This window comes from Castor canadensis, chromosome 12 (genome assembly GCF_047511655.1).
Source record: "Castor canadensis chromosome 12, mCasCan1.hap1v2, whole genome shotgun sequence".
Lineage (NCBI taxonomy): Eukaryota > Metazoa > Chordata > Mammalia > Rodentia > Castoridae > Castor > Castor canadensis.
Window position 1 is genome coordinate 83,091,825 of NC_133397.1, and position 20,753 is coordinate 83,112,577.

General features: G+C 41.5%; 2 protein-coding genes across 2 annotated transcripts in view; one reads left to right on the forward strand and one right to left on the reverse strand.

The window, feature by feature from the left end:
* Nucleotides 1-12,334, reverse strand: part of LOC141414732 (uncharacterized) — a 70,011-nt gene extending 57,677 nt beyond the window's left edge. The window contains exon 1 of the mRNA XM_074049029.1: nucleotides 12,009-12,334. Within this exon, the coding sequence (XP_073905130.1) occupies nucleotides 12,009-12,334 (326 nt within the window). The remainder of the gene's footprint in view (nucleotides 1-12,008) is intronic.
* Nucleotides 12,215-20,753, forward strand: part of Ttl (tubulin tyrosine ligase) — a 39,840-nt gene continuing 31,301 nt past the window's right edge. Inside the window, exons 1-2 of the mRNA XM_074050266.1 lie at nucleotides 12,215-12,489; nucleotides 15,323-15,401. Of these exons, the coding sequence (XP_073906367.1) occupies nucleotides 12,333-12,489; nucleotides 15,323-15,401 (236 nt within the window). The 5' untranslated portion in view covers nucleotides 12,215-12,332. The remainder of the gene's footprint in view (nucleotides 12,490-15,322; nucleotides 15,402-20,753) is intronic.

Consider the following 20,753-nt stretch of genomic DNA (forward strand, 5'->3'; position numbering starts at 1 on the left):
CAATACGTCAATTTTGAGTACACCACAGGGTAGACAGATTTCACAGGTATAGTCCAGATAAACAACTACAAAACAACTTTTAGCAGTGTGATCTTGATTATCAATTTGTTTGGTTTGAGAAGCATCGGGAAATAAAGCAGACCTCTGGGTGTGTCTCTGAGGTTGTCTCCAGAGAGGATTAACTAAGAGACAAGGACCACTCTGAATGTGGGCAGCACCATACCACATATTGGGGACCCCTATGGAATGAAAAGGTAAAAAGGAGAAAGCCCATTAGTATAGGAATTTCCTCTGCTTCCTGTTCTCCATGAGGTGAGCTGCTCTGCTCTGCTATGCACTCCTTGCCATGATGGACTAAAACCTCTGAAACCATGAGCCAAAATAAATCTTTCTGTCCTTAAATTGTTTTGCTTAGGTATTTTGTTTCAGTGAAGAAAATCTGACTAACACAAAGCAAAAACAATCAGAATCCAGCATTGCTACAATGACCATTTTTATAAGCAAAATATTAGAAGATATGTAGAGAAACAGAAAAGCATGACCCACACTCAGGAAAAAAGCAGTCAATGAAAATTCCTCTGACTACAAATGTTAGATTTATCAACAAAAATTTCAAAGGAGTAAATATGTTCAAACAAATGCAATCAGGTTCAAAGATTTAAAGGAAATTATGACAATGAATGAACAAATAGTGACTCTTAGTACTCTCAATAAGAGATTATTTTAAAAATTAAAAAATTTTAGGTTGAAGAGTACAAGAATCCACTAGAGGGACTCAGCAGAAGAGTCAAGATATTCCTAAGCAAGAATTGGTGAACTTGAAGGTTAGAATAAGAGAAATTGTCCCATCTAAGCAACAAAGAAAGGAAAGATTGTAGAAAAATGAATGGGGCCTCAAAGACTTGTCATATTTATGTGTTATACACATAACGGTCATTTCAGAAGGAGATGAGAGATGAAATTGGAGCAGAAAAACATACTTGAAGAAATAATGGCCCCAATCATCTTCCAATTAATTAAACAGTGTTAACCTACAGATCCAAGAAATTCAAAAAATTCCAAGTGGGAGAAACACATCTAGACATGTACAGTCAAACTATTGAAAGCTGAGACTTTTTATCATGGAAAGCAGAATGTGCAGAGGAACACCAATACTTTTAACAGCCACTTTTCATCAGAACCAAGGAAGGTCACAAGGGAGTTGGATGACACAAACTGCTGGGGGAAACAAAAGTTGGTGCTTAACAAGAAATCCATATCCAAAAAAAAGTATCCTTCAAAAATGAAGGTGAGGGCTGGGGTATGGCTCAAGTGATAGAGCACCTGCCTAGCAAGTGCGAGGCTCTGAGTTTAAGCTCCAGTATTGCCAACACAAAAACAAAACAAAAACAAAAATGAAGATGACACAAAAACAAAACAAAAACAAAAATGAAGATGACACAAAGTATTTATATTTCCATATAAATACTGAGAGGATTCATTCTTAGCTAGCAGATTTGCCTTACAAAAGTACTAAAGAAAGTTCTTCAGCCCAAAGGGGAAAGGCACCAGAGAGTAACTCAAATCAACAAAAAGCAATGAAGAACTGCCACAGGCCCTCACACATGTAATTATCAGAGATGATACACCTGTTTTTCTATTTTTCTTTTAACTAATTTTAATGATGTAAAGCAATAATTATTACGCTGTATTATTGGATTTATAACAATGAAACCATAATTGAAGGGTAAGAAATTAGAACTATATTGAAATAAATTTTCATTATTTTACCACAATGAAGAAAGAATTTAGATGAAGTGCATTTTTAAAAGTTAAAATGAACATTATAATCCCAAAAGCAACCACTGAGAAAATAACTTTTTTAAAGTAACTAAAAATTAGTTAAAATTGAATGCTATAAATATTTATTTAACAGAAAATAGGCAGTCAAAAGGAAAAATAGAGCACACCTTAATCAAAAGGCAAGGTTGCCACTGTATTTTAAAAAAATAAAAAAGAAGGAAAACAAAATTCTGGCCAGCTGTGGTGGCTCACACCTTTAATCACAGCTATTCAGGAGGACAGAGATTGGAAGGATCACAGTTTGAGGCCAGCCACATGAGACCCCCCACCACCTCTACCAACAAGCCAGATGTGGTCCTGCATGCCTGTGGTCCCAGTCACATGGTAGGCCATTGGTAGGAGGATTGAAGTTTGAGGCTAGCCACAGGCAAACATATCTAAAGCAAAAAAGGGCTATGGATGTGGTTCAAGGGATAGAGCACCTGCCTAGCAAGTGTGAGGCCCTGAGCTCAACACCAGCATCACACAAAAAAAGTAAGATCCAGTCCTCTTACAAGAGATATAACTTTGGTCCAAAAACACAATATGTGAAAGATAAAATGGTGAGGAAAGATATTCCTTGCAAGCAGTAACCAGAGGAGAACTGAAGTGTTCTACCAGGTTAAATAACACTCTTCCCTACCCCCCACAAAAAAAAATTCATGTTCACCGAGAACCTATGCATATGACTTTATTTGGAAATGGGCAATTAGATGAGGTGCTACTAGATTAGAGTGAGCCCTAATCCAATGAATGGTACCTCATAAGAACAGGAAAATTTGGACAGAGTCACATGGGATGACATGTGATTATAGAGCAGAGATGAGTGTGGCATGTCAGCATGCCAAGAGATACAGAGCACTGCTGGCAGCCACCAGATGCTAGGGAACAGTCGGGAAGGATTCGTTCCCTAGAGCCCTGAGAGAAAGCATGGCCAGATGACACTGGATTCTAGACCAGGAGAGATAGAACACTCCACCCAATAACTAGGGAATACATCCTTTTCAAGCACACATGAAATATTTCCCACACCCCAGAGCATGCCACATGTCAAGTCTCAATAAATATAAAAACATTAAAATCAGGCAAAGTGTTTTCTCTGACCACAGTCAATTTAAATTACAAATCAAATTGGAAATCCTTAAACATTTGAAAATTAACATGTTAATATGTAAACACAACTGCCTATGGTTACACATAGGCACCAGCCTATGTTATTATATATATATGGTAAAAGCTTGAGAAGTTGAACTCTGAGCTTTGGTGTGGCTTTTCTTGAATAGGAAATGAAAACCCCTGTGCTCATCAGCAGGAGTGCCCCGCTTGTGAGAAGCTGCCTTCCTTTTAACAAAAATATTATTTTTAGTCTGTTATGTAAATGTACCATCTAAACTTGGTGACCTTCCATTTATGGAGAGCTTATTATATGCCAAGCACAAGCTAGGCATTTGAATGTTATCTAATCCTCACGATTGTCACATTATTATTCCATTTTTTAAAGATAAACTTTGAGGCTCAGGGAGGTCAGGTAACTTATCTCAATTCACACAGGAAATAATTTGCAGAATTGGGGTGTTAGTTGAGGCCTGACTGACCCTGGAGCTCCAGAGTCTTCATCTCTCTGTCACACTATTTGTGCAGTCACAAGCTCAGTCACCATCACTTTCTGAAGAAAGTGGCTCGTAAGCTCTGACACTTTCATGGAAACCTCAAGACTCACTATTTTCCAAATGATTTCATTCTAAGATCCAGGACTGATTTTGCATCTTGAAGCCCCTCTTTATAGCTGGAGTTTTGAGTGGTCTGGAATATACTTGAGGAATTCCAGCTTCTTTTTGGGGCAATTTTAAATGGTAGAAGAATAAAGAAAGGTCATGATTTTGAGCTGGGGATTGTACCTGACAAGGGACTGAGGCCTATGGGAGAAGTGTGGGGGGTGCTGTGGAGGGGAAGGGGCTCCCATTTTTCCTTCTGGGTGTCTGTGTTCCTGAGTATGCACATGCCACACAACATCAATCACCTGGCTGTGTCTCATCCTTGAAGAAGTCTATTTCAGGAACTGCATACAGAACCTTTTCCCTGCTAAACAAGTTCAAACTATTATTGCAAAGGGCCCAAGCCCACCAATGTGGGACAAAGGCCAGGGCTGGGGCATACCAACTGGACAGGGAAAGCACACATAGAAACTATTTAATAAAAAGACACATGTTTTCCATGTATTAGTCAGTGTTCTGTCACTATGACAAATACTTGAGGTATTTGACTTTAAAATAGGGAAAAGGTTCATTTTGGATCACAATTTTAGAGGGTCCAGTCCATGATTGATTGATTGACCCCATTGCTTTTGGGCCTGTGGCAATGTAGCATATCACAGCAGGAGTGTGTGTTGGGACAGAAACCACTTGCCTCATCACAAGATAGGGAGCAGAAAAAAAAGAGGATGGACCAGGCAAGGTGTGGGACACTCCTGTAATCCCAGCGCTCAGGCTAGGGCAGGAGGATCTTGAGTTTAAGGCCAGTTTGGGATACATAGTGAGACCCTATCTCAAAAAACTGCCACAGAAATAGAGAGATAGAGATAGAGATAGACAAAGGAAGAGAGAGGCGAGGGAGCTGGAGTCTCACAATCCCCCTCAAGGGTACACCCCCAATGACATAAAGACCTCCCACCAGGCCCCATTTCTTAAAGGTCTCACCACCTCCCAAGCCTTTAACACATAGGCCTTTAAGGGACATTCAAGATGCAAACTATAGTGGTCCATAAACATCAGTACAAAAAATATGCAAGCAGAGTTGCTGGAATCAACCTGCCAGAGAAAGAATATTTTCAAACTCTTACTTTTATATGAACTTGTCATTTTCTTGGTTAACTTCCTAACTGTAAAAATTCATCATACCAACTTATTTTTTACAATTAGAACTTTTTTTCTTGCCTTTAAAAGATTCCCTCACCCCCTTTTTTTTTTTTTTCCAGTGCTGGGGATTGAATCCAGGGCCTTATGCATGCTAGGCAAGAGCTTTACCACCGAGCTACACTCCCCAGTTCAAAAGATCCTTATTAAGTGCTTTCCATGGGACAGACTCTATGTGAGAAGCAAAGTATAGAGCTGAAACAATGTGACCCTTGCCTTTACGAGTGAGTGAATGTAATAACACATACTTAGCACTGTGAGGTTAGTGCAAGCAGGGTCTCTGAGGAGGGAAGTGTGTTAGCAGACATTTTTCTTCAGGGTTGGGAGTTAAAGTCTCCATTAGAGTGTGAGGCAGTTCTACTTTCAAAGTGCTTAAGAGTAATCAAGACTTCAGGTTGGTAGACTGGGGTACGGCTGAATGGTAGAGTACTGGCCTACTATGCATGGGTCCCTGCGTTCAATCAGGGATTAGCACTGCAAAAATAAGTAAGTAAGTAAGTAAAAGTAAGTAAATTAATAAAGGTAGTATTAAGATTTCAGGCTAAAGAAATAGGAAAATCTTATTCAGTGTAGTTGTAAGATAGAAAATGTTCGTTAATTACAGGTTTTGATTAGCAGAGACTTTATGGTTCATACAGTGCATGGTTCATCAATTTTGGAGAGGTTAATATACTCTCAACATTAAAACTCCATCTGGGACTGGGGATGTAGCCCAGTGGTTTAGTGTCTGCCTCACATGCACAATGCCCTGGGTATTGGAAAAAAATAAACAAACAAAAACTCCATCCAACATACTATAATTTGAACTTGATGATGATCAAGGCACTTCAAAGACTGGTTGAGGAATTGCAGCAAATGTAGTGGGAAGACTTAATGACAGCCCATGGATGTGAAACAGAACTGTGGTTACAATGAGCCATTGCAGGTTTCATCCATGTGATGAATACTGTGTTTTACAAAGATTAATTTGGTAATGGTATTTAGGGAAGACTGGAAAGGTCAAGGGGGTAAGGCAAAGCGAGCAGTCACAGGTAGCTGCAGTAACAAAGGCATGGACCAATTGTGGTAATGTCAGGGACAGCAAGGGAGAAAAAAATTGGGGTTGTTTTGGTGTCTTAGACACAAAGAGACAGAGGGGAGGCTTGTTTCTTAGGAACATTGCTTAGGCCCAGGTAAAAAAGTTGCAGAGGCTCTTGTTCTGACCTTATTCTAGCCATATTCCTCCCTACAGATGAATCATTCCTTTGCAAGGTCATGAGGATATGCCACCCAGACACTGTAGCACTCCCTCTTTCTAGACTATGTGAGGCATCTGGGAATCAGACTCATTGTCCAAATAGCCAAGCTTAGTTTCTGGATCCACATGGGCTTCTTCCCTGGGTCCATTCTGAGGGTCAATGGCATTGTCAGACCTGAGTCATGGCCAGAGGGCAGCTGGAGGTGGGAGGTTGTGAGGGGGTAAAGCTTGGATTTCTTGCACACATGGTCCCTTGCAGTGCAGGATGGAGTCAGATGAGAAGAAATGGAATGGCCGGGGCCACCTCTTCCAATATTATAAGTTCTCGTTTAGCACTCCGATGAGTCTGAATCTGAAATTCCAAAAATCCAGGCCTTCCAGGTTATGCTTATAAAAGTATATTTGTAAGGTAGGAAGACAGACAATTCCTTTAGCTTATTGACTTAGTTTGAAAGTTTGAAATATTTATGGTAGACTTAGATGTGTGGCTCTCATTTGTACTCTTGTCCTGAAACTATTAAAGACCTGCTTTTTTTTTTCTAACCATTTTTTATTTTATTTTATTTTTATTTATTTATTTTTTATTCACATGTGCATACAATGTTTGGGTCATTTCTCCCCCCTTCCCCCACCCCCTTGCTTACTCCCCCCTCCCGCCTTCTCCCTCTCCCCCCCATCCCCTCCCTACCCGGCAGAAACTATTTTGCCCTTAACTCTAATTTTGTTGAAGAGAGAGTATAAGCAATAATAGGAAGGATCAAGCGTTTTTGCTAGTTGAGATAAGAATAGCTATACAGGGAGTTGACTCGCATTGACTTTCTGTGCATGTGTGTTACCTTCTAGGTTAATTCTTTTTTATCTAACCTTTTCTCTAGCTCCTGGTCCCCTTCTCCTGTTGGCCTCAGTTGCTTTAAAGTATCTGCATTAGTTTCTCCACGCTGAGGGCAACAAATGCTATCTAGTTTTTTAGGTGTCTTACCTATCCTCATACCTCCCTTGTGTGCTCTCGCTTTATCATGTGCTCAAAGTCCAATCCCCTTGTTGTGTTTGCCCTTGATCTAATGTCCACATATGAGGGAGAACATATCTGGAGTAACCTGTGTCACAGTCTTTTGGGTATATCACCAGGAGTGGTATTGCTGGATCATAAGGTAGATCAATGTTTAGATTTTTAAGTAGCCTCCAAATTTTTTTCCAGAGTGGTTGTACTAGTTTACATTCCCACCAACAGTGTAAGAGGGTTCCTTTTTCCCCCGCATCCTCGCCAACACCTGTTGTTGGTGGTGTTGTTAATGATGGCTATCCTAACAGGGGTGAGGTGGAATCTTAGGGTGGTTTTAATTTGCATTTCCTTTATTGCTAGAGATGGTGAGCATTTTTTCATGTATTTTTTGGCCATTTGAATTTCTTCTTTTGAGAAAGTTCTGTTTAGTTCACTTGCCCATTTCTTTATAGGTTCATTAATTTTGGGAGAATTTAGTTTTTTAAGTTCCCTATATATTTTGGTTATCAGTCCTTTGTCTGATGTGTAGCTGGCAAATATTTTCTCCCACTCTGTGGGTGTTCTCTTCAGTTTAGAGACCATTTCTTTTGTTGAGCAGAAGCTTTTTAGTTTTATGAAGTCCCATTTACTATGCTGTCTCTTAGTTGCTGTGCTGCTGGGGTTCCATTGAGAAAGTTCTTACCTATACCTACTAACTCCAGAGTATTTCCTGTATCAGCTTTAGAGTTTGGGGTCTGATATTAAGATCCTTGGTCCATTTTGAGTTAATATTGGTATAGACTGATAAACATGGATCTAGTTTCAGTTTTTTGCAGGCGGCTAACCAGTTTTCCCAGCAGTTTTTGTTGAAGAGGCTGTCTTTTCTCCATCGTATATTTTTAGCGCCTTTGTCATAGACAAGTTGGTTATAGCTGTGTGGCTTCATATCTGGGTCCTCTATTCTGTTCCACTGGTCTTCATGTCTGTTTTTGTGCCAGTACCATGCTGTTTTTATTGTTACTGCTTTGTAATATAGTTTGAAGTCGGGTATTGTGATACCTCCAGCATTGTTCTTTTGACTGAGTATTGCCTTGGCTATTCGTGGCCTCTTGTGTTTCCATATAAATTTCACAGTAGATTTTTCAATCTCTTTAATGAATGTCATTGGAATTTTGATGGGAATTGCATTAAACTTGTAGATTACTTTTGGGAGTATAGTCATTTTTACTATGTGGAGTCTACCAATCCGTGAGCTTGGGAGATCTCTCCACTTTCTATAGTCTTCCTCAATCTCTTTCTTCAGAAGTCTATAGTTTTCCTTGTAGAGGTCAAGACCTGCTTTTTTAACCTAATGTCAGTACAAGATTTGTCAGTTTAAATCTTTTCTTTGCTGAGGGCATGTCTCTTGTATTGTCTCTTATAAGTACTCAAATCACTTCTTTTGTTAATTGGCTTGCCAGTATTTTTTTTTTCTAAAACAAGCATTTCATTCCATTAAAAACCAGTTTCTGCATTTCAGACTTTGCCCATAATTTACAATCTAAATAAAAGCCAGTCAATATAAATAAGGAGAAGTCCAGTTTTTAAAAAGAGTATTAACTTATAATTTCTTTTGTATACCACACGAGTCCTTTGTCAATTATATATGTACGTATTGTACATATATCAGATATCTTATCCTACTCTATGGCTTTCCTTTTCCTTCTCTTGACCATGTCTTTGATAATTGAAGGCTCTTAATATTTTTGAGACAGAATCTCACTATGTAGCCCAGGCTGGCCTCATGATCCTCTTGCCTTATTCTCCAAAGCGCTGGGATTATAGGCATGAATCTCCATGCTCAGAAAAAGTTCTTAAGGTTGCCAATTCATCAAAATTTCCCTTTATTCCTAGATTTTTGTGTCCTTTTAAAGAAATCTTGCCTAGTGTAAGATCATAAAGATTTTCCTTTTGTTTTCTTCTAAACACTTTATTGCTTTACCTTCTACCTCTAAATGCATTTGGGTTATAATGCACCTGCAACTGATTTTTGCATGTAAGGTACTGTAGGGATCTTGACTGACTTTGTTTTTCATGTGGCTATCCACTGACCCAGCTCAATCTCTTGAAAAGTCCATCCTTCCCCCTACTTACCTGCAGTGTCACATTTGTTATAAAACAAATGATCATATACATTCTGGGTCTCTTTACATTGATTTGTCTCCAAACCCCCACTTCCTTAGTTAGTATATCTTTGTACTTAGATGCTATAACTTTTGGGGGTTGGTATCTAGAAGTGTAAGTCCCCCAGCTTTCTTCTTCAGCATTGCCTTTGCTGTTCCTGGTCCTTTGAGTTTCTGTATAAGTTTTAGAATTTCTCTGTCAATTTCCATAGATAGCTCTGCAGATTTTGTTGGGAGTTACACTGAATTTGTAGATCAACCTAGCATGAATTGATAGCTTAACAATTTTAAGTCTTCCAATCATTCCTGTGGTGTATTCTTCCATTATTTTATGCTTTATATTTTTTACTCAATTGCATTTTGTAGCTTTTACTTTCATTTTTTAGTTTTCTTGCACAGCTTTCATTAACAGTCCTAAGTATTTGACATTTTTTGATGCTATTATAAATTGTATCTTTTTATACTTTAATTTTCTATTTCTTTGTTGGTCACAGAAATACAATTGATGTGTGTATATTTATCTTGTATCTAGTGACTTTGCTGTATTCTATTATTCATTTGAATTGTTTGTAGAATTTTTTTTTTTTTTGAGACAGGCTTTCACTATGTAGCCCAGGCTGACTTTGAACTCTTTTTTTTTTTTTTTTTTTTGTGGTACTGGAGTTTGAACTCAGGGCCTCACATGTGCTAAGCAGGGGCTCTACCACTCCAGCCACTCAGCCAGCCCAACTTTAAACTCTTGATCCTTCCATCTCAGCCTTCCAGATGCTGGGATTACAAGTGTGCACCACCATGCTTGGTACCAGTCTTTCTTCTTTTTCTAGTACATGTGCTTTAAGCTATAAGTTTCCATTTAAGCATATCTTCTGCTGTATCCTTCCAGTTTGTTATGCCATAACATCATTGTCATTCAGCTAAAAAACATTTTCTCATGCTGTTGTGATTTCTTCACTGAATCACAGGTTATTTAGAAATGTATTAGTGAGTTTCTGAGCCAATTAATTCCTCCATTGTTGGAGAATGTGCTCAGAATTATCTCTTTTGAAATTTATTGAGGATTGATTTATGATCAAACATAGAACCAATTTTGGTGAAATACTTACATTTTTTGGTTCTACTATTGTTATTAATTGTATGTTCTGCCTCCTAAAGGAGAAGGAATACCAAAATTCTAAGATCCAGACTAGGAAGCAAGGCCTATCACTCACATATTTCGGCAAAAACATACATATCCACATGATCAGGTTCTAATTCAAGGAAGATGGGAGGTCAAATTTGCAAACAGGGTCCTTCCTGTGTAAAATAGCAATATAGCTATAAGTTGTCCCACACAGACAGTCTTATATCTAAGCAACCCCAGTTGAAAAAAAAATTAGTTTTTCTCCATATCTCTGGTAAAAAAAAAAAAATCCCTGGCAGAATTAGATTGGTCAGATTTGTGTTATTTTCCTGTTTTACCATTGTGACAAAAGGGATTGAGCAGTCCTGTTGGGCCAAGCCTGGATATATATTTTCCTATGCCCATAATGGACAGTTTTAATTCCACCAGAGCCATATAAAAGGAATCCAAAGGGGAAAGATGAGTTTGATTTTCAAAAAAAGGGGATAAAGAGTGCTGTACAAAAACTAACAAAAATGATGTTCACTTCAAGAAGTATGTGAGACAAAGCAGAAAAGTAACTACTGGATTTGAAAATTCAGAAGTCAGTGGTATTGGTATTCCTAATGAGAGCCATAGCTGTGGAGAGGCAGCGGGAGAAGCCAACGATGGTGCAGAAGTGAGAAATAAAGAAAAGGGAATACAGCCTCGTGACTGTATAGATGTCAGTGTCAAGATGACCCGTGAAGAGCAACAGACACAGCATATCTTGACTTGAGTTCCCCCAAAAGGTGACCTTGGAACAAGGGTTTGAGTCCCGTTCTTTGGGAGGTGGTCCCAAGAAACCTCTATGGAGTGACTAGGGTAGTGAGCTGGGGAAAGAAAGGAAGCCAGCAAGTTAACACTGTGGACAAGTGGAAGTGTATCCTGCAGAGAACCACTGAAATACATCCTGCAGCCTAGGATATATGCCTCCTGGCAGAGTCGTTGGGAGCGTGAGGAAGCCAGTGCATGACTGACCAATTCTTACCTTCTATGTATGGATGGCAGGCTGCAGACATCAGGGATGTGCTCTGAGCAGTTCCCTACTGCCGGTGAAAACCTCTACATCAGGATGGGTGTGCAAAACGACTGACTGCTTGCCCTACGTGATATGGGCAGCTTTTACAGTAGATACCATAAGCTCAGAGAGAACAGGATGGGAAGAGGTCCCCGGGTGCTCTTTCTCTAAAGACAAGTAAAGGAGGTGAGGCTCAAGGTAATGTATGAGGAGTGCGGGAAATCTGTCCTGTCTCTCAAATGCACCAAAACCGGTTTCCTAAAAGGAAGTTAGACAAGAAGGCTATCAGAACCAAAGGGAATCATTCCCTCACCACTCAGAAGGGGAAAACGAGGTCCGAAGAAGGGAAAGAAAGTGGCGGGACCCTGGCAATTGATAAACGTGCACAGGGCCTGCCCAGGACTGTTTCCCAGAGCGTCTAAAGTCACCTCTCTCGGCCGTGCGCCACCTAGGAGGTCTTGCAGATGAAAGCAGCACTGGACCCCAAGGATACCAGGAGCAACCACAACGCGGAGGGCTGTCAGTAGTCGAGAAGCAGAGAGAAAGGGAAGAGCATCTTCACTTGAACACAGGACGGGGCCTTAGAACTTTATGTTGTCATCCATAAAACATCCCTTTGAAATAGGTGGTGCTCTGCAGAAAGGGATCTTCCGCAGGCCGCACCCCTGGCTGTGACCGTGGGCTCAGCTGCGGTCGGGGCTTTGCCTGCACTGCACAGGTTAAAGCAGCGCGCACCTGAGCTGAGCCCTCTCTGTATAGAGAGCGTGAGCGCAGCAAGCCGCGGCCCGCACGCCGGGTCCAGCAGGCGTCCCGCGGGGCCGCGCGGAATCACGGGGCGGAGGCGGGGCCAGGCTGGCGGTGGGCGCGGCGTCCGGGCGGTGCTCGCCACTCGGGCGCCCAGGGGCGGTGCCGCCGGAACCGAGAGGCGCGGCCGCTGCGCTAGGCGGGCGGGCGGGAGGCCCGGGCCGGCTGCGTGCAAGCTGAGCCGCCGCCTCGGCCCCTCGTTCCTGCTGCGGCTGCCCGGGCGGCTCCGGCGCGCGGGGTACGCGGCCCTTCGCCATGTACACCTTCGTGGTGCGCGACGAGAACAGCAGCGTCTACGCCGAGGTCTCCCGGCTGCTCCTCGCCACCGGCCACTGGAAGAGGCTGAGGCGGGACAACCCCAGGTTTAACCTGATGCTGGGAGAGAGGAACCGGCTGCCTTTCGGGAGACTGGGTGAGCAGTCCCCCATTTCCCGCGTCTGCGCCCCCGAGCGGGCGGCCTGGCCGGCCGCTCCTCCCACGGCCCGGGAGAGCCAGCGCTTTTGTTTTTAGGGTCATAAATCTTGCCCTCCGTGAGGTTGCTCGGGCAGATCTAAAACGGATCCAGCAAGACGTAAACCCATCGCTTTCTGAGCTCCTGAACCAGATTGGGAACCGGAGTCGCGGTGCGGCTTCAGCTGACAATGACTTGTCCTTGCAGCACGGGGGCGGGGGACGGCGTCGACCGCAGTAGCCGGTCTCCCCCCGGCCCGACGACCCCAGATCAGGCAGGTTGGGGACCCGGGCGGGGCGAGGCTTTGCAGAGCCAGGGGCTGGCATCCGGCTGAAGTCATTTTGCAGTTTTCCTGCGCTGAAGATTCCTCCCTGCCGGCTGTGGGCGCCGGAGGGGGAGTTGTAGGTGTTGAAGCCCCGGGGATTCTGCTCCCCGAAGGCTCAGACTCACGAGCACTGGATTTGAAAAGGACTTTTGCATTCCAAAAGCACGAGCTTTAGCTCTTCCTTGCCCAAGGAATGCTGGAGGGGGTGTCTGATTTTAGACCTTTCCTTAGCGTCACCAAAGAACGTGCTTTCACAACTGCATTGAATAAAGGTTTTTACCAGAGCCTGGGTTCCCCTGGATCTCTGCCCTGCTCTTCTGAGGGAGTTACCAATTTATATGGTTAAGGCTGGCTTGGCAACACCCTATGCACATACTCCCCTGTAGGAAGGGACAGAGAGAGGAGAGGACCAGTGGCTCCTTTTAAAATGACGTAATCCAGAAGTTGTCCAGATCGGTTCAACTCATAATCCACAGACCTGAGACTCCTGGTCCCGTCATGGCACTGTCATCTGGGAAGGGCATTCCCTCTCTGGGTAGCCTTGGTTCCTTGCCACACTCACCTGGGTGGGGCCAATTCTATTCCAAGGGCAGAAGGTGAGCATAGATGGTGAAGAAGAGTGATCTGGGCCTTGGAGAGCAACCCACAGAGGAGAGGGATTTCTGAAATAGGTGTGGTCAGAGGCTAAATGGGTGCAGACTGGAATAGGCCATTTGGAATTGGCTGGCCCTTGGTGAGCTTACTTAGAGGATTTGGGTGACATTACAGCTGTGTCAAACTGCCATAGTTTGGGGAATGAAGCATATTGAGGTATAACCTTACTGAATTTTTTCTTTGGCACTGTACTGTGGACAACTTTTCATTGTTAATACAAGTTTATGGTGTAGAATAGTGACTCCATGGAAAGGATGATTGGAATCCCCAGCAATCTCAGAATACAGAAAATGAGCCTGGAGATTCCCTTTTGTTAAACTGTCTCCCTGGAAAGCCCTCAGCAGGAAAAAAAAAATTTACTTCCCCTGAGGAGAGGAAAAATTGCTTGTAGTTGAGTAATTATTTCCTCTATGTTTTACCCATTTCCCTTCCTAACTAACTGGCTTTCCTCTTTTGGACTTGGCAGTGTCTGACTTACAAACTCAGGTGGAATCCTAATATTTAAAACACACAAGGTTGTGCTCAGGCAGAGTCAGGGATAGTTGTCATTGCTGGAGATGAAAAGCGGAAACCCCTGGGGTCCATATCCTAAACAGGCACCAAAAATTTAGCAAATGTTGGAAAACATTTGGTTTTTATCATAAGGAAAACAGCATTCCCAAACCACAATGGCTATATGCCTTACTGTTAGGGAGATTTATCTTTTGCTTAAAGTGTACTGTGTGAAACCTAAGGAGAAAGTTTTGTAGAGTCAGGTAAAGGCTCAGGAATGCCAGTGCTGTGGGGATGAGGAGGTAGTTCAGGTGTGAATCAGTCTGTCTGCCCCAGGGACCGTGAAAGCCAGGTAATGCCTAAAGCTTTCGATTTGATTGTATGCCATTCTCAGGTGAATTATTCTTATCTCTGATATCAACTGAAAATCTTACTTTTGAGTCTTATTTTTTGTTACTGGAAATGCAATGCATTTGGTAAGGATTTTAAATGATTAAAAAAAATTTTAAATAGTGTTTTTATTTGTATCCTTTCAGCTCTAATTTTATGCATTTGTTTTATTTTATTTATTTTTTTATGTGTGCTTGTTTTATTTTATTTATTTTTTTATGTGTGCATGGTGTTGGGCATTGAACATATGGCCTCAAATATGCTGAGCATGTACTCTACCACTGAACTGCACTCCAGCCCCCTGTTCTAATTTTGTGGAGGAGGAGCTGAGTAACAAGAGCAGTTGAGATGGGTTTCCCTATGGGATCATGCACAGAAGAAAGTTCTCAGGGCTCCTGACATATGGACACAGCTTCTCCATCTCCTCCCTGCCTCCCTGCCTGCCTCCCTCCCTTCCTCCCTCCCTCTATCCCTCTCTCCCAGTGGCCCTGCTAGAAGCTTGAGATCAACATCATCATCGTTCTGCTGCCTTCTCTGATGTCTGTAGAAGTTGGGGAAGTGGAGAGTGTGACTCTAAAAGTAGCCTTACTGTGCAGAGATTATAAGTCTATGGGTGTTAAGCCAAGAAAAGGTGAAATAAAAAATAATTCCACAGCCTCCATCCTAACAAGAAAAAACAAAGGTAGCAGTGGTCTTTGGCAGATCTTCGATGTTGATATTCTCGTATGTACTGTGGGGAGGGTGAGAGTTGTCAGAGGATACTGAGAGAAAGAAGGACCTCAGGGACACACAAACAAAATTATCTAACAACCAGTCCTGAAAGAGAGAAAGAAAAGCTGGCATGACACAACTGTTCTCTCTCCTGCATGCTGGTGCTGACATTGTTGGTCCACACCTGTCCTGTTCCTTTCTGAGCCTTCTCTTTCCTTGTAGGTCACGAGCCCGGGCTGGCGCAGCTGGTGAACTACTACAGAGGGGCTGACAAACTGTGCCGCAAAGCTTCTTTAGTGAAGTAGGTGTTCTTTAAGGCCTCCATTTTCAGTATTTTATATAAATGCTTTTAGCTTCCATCCTGAAACACTTATGCAAAAATGTGGGATTATTTAAAAGGAAAAATACTTTTACTGTTTAAAAAAACCAACATGTGTCAGTACTGACAGCTTCCTCCAGGTTGCTTTGATTGCAGTTTAAAGTGTTGCTGTGTAGTGCTTGATAAAGCCTGTTTCCTAGGTGAAGCTCGGGAGAAGTAGAGACTGACTCAGGGTTTCTTGCATAAGTGATTTTTTTTCTGGTATGGTTCTTAAGACAAAGCCATCAGGAAATCAGGGGAGCAGGGTAGGGCAAGGCCAGGTAAGAACCAAGCAAAGAGGTACTTCTCATTCCTGGAGCTCCAGAGTGAATGGCACCTCAGAGTTGTCACATCCTGAAGCAAGGTGACTGGGCAGTATCAGTCAGCCACTGGCTGTGGAGGAAGGTGGGAGGCATAGATCTAGGCATTTCTGGGCAGGAGCTGGTTCCTGGAGAAGGGCCTGTGTAAGCTCTTGTTAGCCAACTCTCATAGCACCCAAGGGTCCCTCAGAGAAGATATTTGGGCAGGGTATAACAGGATCTAGTCTACCACCCATCTCTGAGTAATTGGGGCATGGCTAGGTATTACAAGAACAGTTATATAAGGTGGAAAGTAATAGTGTTATACAGTAACTGAGATCGAGGGTCATCAGCTTGGGTTTTAACCTCAGCTCTTCATCTTATTAGTACAGGCAAATCTCCTCATCTCTCTAAGCCTCAGTACCTCTCTCATAAAGCAGGTATGAGAATTGAGCAAGGTGACACATGTGGAGTACGTATAGCACTGTAGTCTGGTACACAATGTGTATTTGACTCTGTGCCTTAACTTATCTGCAAAACAAGTAGAATGATAGTAATTACCTCCGGGCTGTTGTGGGGATTGATTGAGTCAAGTTCTGAAGAATGCCTGTCTCATAGTTCCAGTATATTAGTGAAAAATTCTTCTTACTACTAGTTACCGTGATTGTCATTGCTGTTATTAATAGGGATGCACTGGGTATGATCCCTGAAGTCATGACTGTAGTAGGTCTCCAGGATTCTTTGCATGTAACTAGTACACATGCAGGTATAGCCAAACAGACCATTTTAGATAAGGAGACACTAGAAGATGTGATTCAGTGCAAATGCTGTTTTCCTCCATGAACATTCCTTTCTGGACAATAGGTATTTACAAGATTGAGTGCTCACAGGAACACTTACATTTTTTGTTCAGACTTGCTGGTCCTAATAACTAACCCACTTCTCTGCATGATGGGTATTCATGGTTCAGCAGCAGCTCTTAATGGGGAATGAGGCGTCCTGAAGTCTTGTTACATTCTTTTGTGTTTAGAATGTGAAAGATCATTTCACTAGCATTAGGAGTAGAAGTGGGGCATGATTATTTAGATTATTCATTTAAAAAAATTTTATAAAATATTCGATCCTTCTATGAAATTTTTCTCTAAAGACAAAAGTAGAAGTTTTGTTTTTATAAATAGGAAGCAGAAGATGCTGTAAAACAAATGCTGTACACATTTGCAAATTTGGAATGTATTGAAGCAGAGTGAGTGAAGGACTGGAGTCCTGACCAGGTTGTAGGAGATACCTGTGCATTGGACAGCCACCACTGTTTTGAGTCCCTGTGTCTCCTCTGTAAAATGGGGATAGATGTGTGACAATACCTGTTCTTTGGCTGTCAGTGGCATGTGACATGATCTGTGATGGTGTTTTGTAAATGGTGTCATAACTTATGTAGGCTAGGGATTGTCACAATTCTCATCAGCTTCTTTCACTCTCCTAAGTGTACTGAAAGGGACTATAGTAATTCCAGGAGATGATAGTAACCTTTTATCAGTTTGTTTCTCTCCTATGACTTTGTATGGCCCAGAGAAAGGACCTCAGAGTTAGAAATCTCCCTCATTTTATAAGACAAAATGGCAGCTCAAAGAGGTCAGTGGTGTCAAGGCCTCAGTTGTTCAGGATGAGCCAGGGTGGTTCTAATCTGTGCAAATGTGACTCATGGGCACTGTGGCTGACTCTCTCCAGTGGCCTCCCAGAGCCTGGATGGGGTTCCTTGCCAAACGCTGTCCTTTTCTTCTGTCCCTTCTGGGAGTTTCAGAAATTCATCAAGGTCTCAAGGCCATAGTCTCAGAGGGCAGAAGGCTTTTCTTTTCTTAGCAAGGTTGCAGGCTTTCTTGTCTTCTTGTGAGCTGTGAGTAAACCTCCATTTGGGATTGTTTCCCAAATGGGCTGGTGAGGGAACGGAACAAGTGCAATGGACTTTTTGCAGAGCCCGGTTTTAATTCTGTCCAGGAAATTAGGGCTTTCAAATGAATGTTATCTTCAAATCAGTGCTGCCCAACAGAAATATAATGCTAGCCATACATGTAATTTTAAACTTCCTTGTATCCATGTAAAAAAAGTATGAAGAAATTGGTGTAGTTAAATTAATAATCTATTTCATTTAAGCAAATAAATCCAGAATACTGGGACTGGGGTGTAGCTTAGTGGTAGAGCACTTGCTTAGCATGGACAAGGCCCTGGATTTGATCCCCAGCACCATTAAAAAAAAAAAGGAAAAAAACCCCCAAATAATGTCCTTTTGACATGGTATTAATATAAAAAGTTAATAAGCTGTTTTATAGTTTTTTAATTCACTCTTCGAAATCTAATGTACATTTTACATTTGTAGCACATCTTAATTCAGACACTTAATTTTCATTGGAAACTCTTGATCTGAATTTAGAGTTCATAAAAATTTGTGATTGAAAAAGTAAATTTACATACCTAAGTAGTTTCAACACATGTAAAAGTTTTTCGGTAATTGAATTAAGCACCAAAAGTTACATTTTTTGATATTTGTACACACATGGAACAAACTGATTCATTTTTTTAGAAGAGTTTATTTGACTTTATTTATTTATTTTTTTTCTTTTATTATTCATATATGCATGCAAGGATTGGGTCATTTCTCCCCCCTGCCCCCACCCCCTCCCTTACCACCCACTCCGCTCCCTCCCTCTCCCCCCCACCCCCTTAATACCCAGCAGAAACTATTTTGACCTTATTTCTAATTTTGTTGTAGAGAGAGTATAGCCATAATAGGAAGGAACAAGGGTTTTTGCTGGTTGAGATAAGGATAGCTATACAGGACATTGACTCACATTGATTTCCTGTGCGTGGGTGTTACCTTCTAGGTTAATTCTTTTTGATCTAACCTTTTCTCTAGTTCCTGGTCCCCTTTTCCTATTGGCCTCAGTTGCTTTTAAGGTATCTGCTATAGTTTCTCTGCGTTAAGGGCAACAAATGCTAGCTAATTTTTTCGGTGTCTTACCTATCCTCACCCCTCCCTTGTGTGCTCTCGCTTTTATCATGTGCTCAAAGTCCAATCCCATTGTTGTGTTTGCCCTTGATCTAATGTCCACATATGAGGGAGAACATACGATTTTTGGTCTTTTGGGCCAGGCTAACCTCACTCAGAATGATGTTCTCCAATTCCATCCATTTACCAGCGAATGATAACATTTCGTTCTTCTTCATGGCTGCATAAAATTCCATTGTGTATAGATACCACATTTTCTTAATCCGTTCATCGGTGGTGGGGCATCTTGGCTGTTTCCATAACTTGGCTATTGTGAATAGTGCCGCAATAAACATGGGTGTGCAGATGCCTCTGGAAAAACCTGTGTCACAGTCTTTTGGGTATATCCCCAGAGTGGTATTGCTGGATCAAATAGTAGATCAATGTCTAGCTTTTTAAGTAGCCTCCAAATTTTTTTCCAGGAGGTTGTACTAGTTTACATTCCCACCAACAGTGTAAGAGGGTTCCTTTTTCCCCGCATCCTCGCCAACACCTGTTGGTGGTGGTGTTGCTGATGATGGCTATTCTAACAGGGGTGAGGTGGAATCTTAGTGTGGTTTTAATTTGCATTTCCTTTATTGCTAGAGATGGTGAGCATTTTTTCATGTGTTTTTTGGCCATTTGAATTTCTTCTTTTGAGAAAGTTCTGTTTAGTTCACTTGTCCACTTCTTTATTGGTTCATTAGTTTTGGGAGAATTTAGTTTTTTAAGTTCCCTATATATTCTGGTTATCAGTCCTTTGTCTGATGTATAGTTGGCAAATATTTTCTCCCACTCTGTGGGTGTTCTCTTCAGTTTAGAGACCATTTCTTTTGATGAACAGAAGCTTTTTAGCTTTATGAGGTCCCATTTATCTATGCTATCTCTTAGTTGCTGTGCTGCTGGGGTTTCATTGAGAAAGTTCTTACCTATACCTACTAACTCCAGAGTATTTCCTACTCTTTCCTGTATCAACTTTAGAGTTTGTGGTCTGATATTAAGATCCTTGATCCATTTTGAGTTAATCTTGGTATAGGGTGATATAAATGGATCTAGTTTCAGCTTTTTGCAGACTGCTAACCAGTTTTCCCAGAGGTTTCTGTTGAAGAGGTTGCTATTTCTCCATCGTTTATTTTTAGCTCCTTTGTCAAAGACAAGTTGGTTATAGTTGTGTGGCTTCATATCTGGGTCCTCTATTCTGTTCCACTGGTCTTCATGTCTGTTTTTGTGCCAGTACCATACTGTTTTTATTGTTACTGCTTTGTAATATAGTTTGAAGTCAGGTATTGTGATACCTCCTACATTGTTCTTTTGACTGAGTATTGCCTTGGCTATTCGTGGCCTCTTGTGTTTCCATATAAATTTCACAGTAGATTTTTCAATCTCTTTAATGAATGTCATTGGAATTTTGATGGGAATTGCATTAAACATGTAGATTACTTTTGGGAGTATAGACATTTTTACTATGTTGATTCTACCAATCCATGAGCATGGGAGATCTCTCCACTTTCTATAGTCTTCCTCAGTCTCTTTCTTCAGAAGTGTATAATTTTCCTTGTAGAGGTCTTTCACATCTTTTGTTAGGTTTACACCTAGGTATTTGATTTTTTTTGAGGCTATTGTAAATGGAATTGTTTTCATACATTCTTTTTCAGTTTGCTCATTGTTAGTGTATAGAAATGCTAATGATTTTTCTATGTTGATTTTATATCCTGCTACCTTGCTATAGCTATTGATGATGTCTAGAAGCTTCTGAGTAGAGTTTTTTGGGTCTTTAAGGTATAGGATCATATCGTCTGCAAATAGGGATATTTTGACAGTTTCTTTGCCTATTTGTATTCCTTTTATTCCTTCTTCTTGCCTAGTTGATCTGGCTAGGAATTCCAGTACTATGTTGAATAGGAGTGGAGATAGTGGGCATCCTTGTCTGGTTCCTGATTTTAGAGAGAATGGTTTCAGTTTTTCACCATTAAGTAT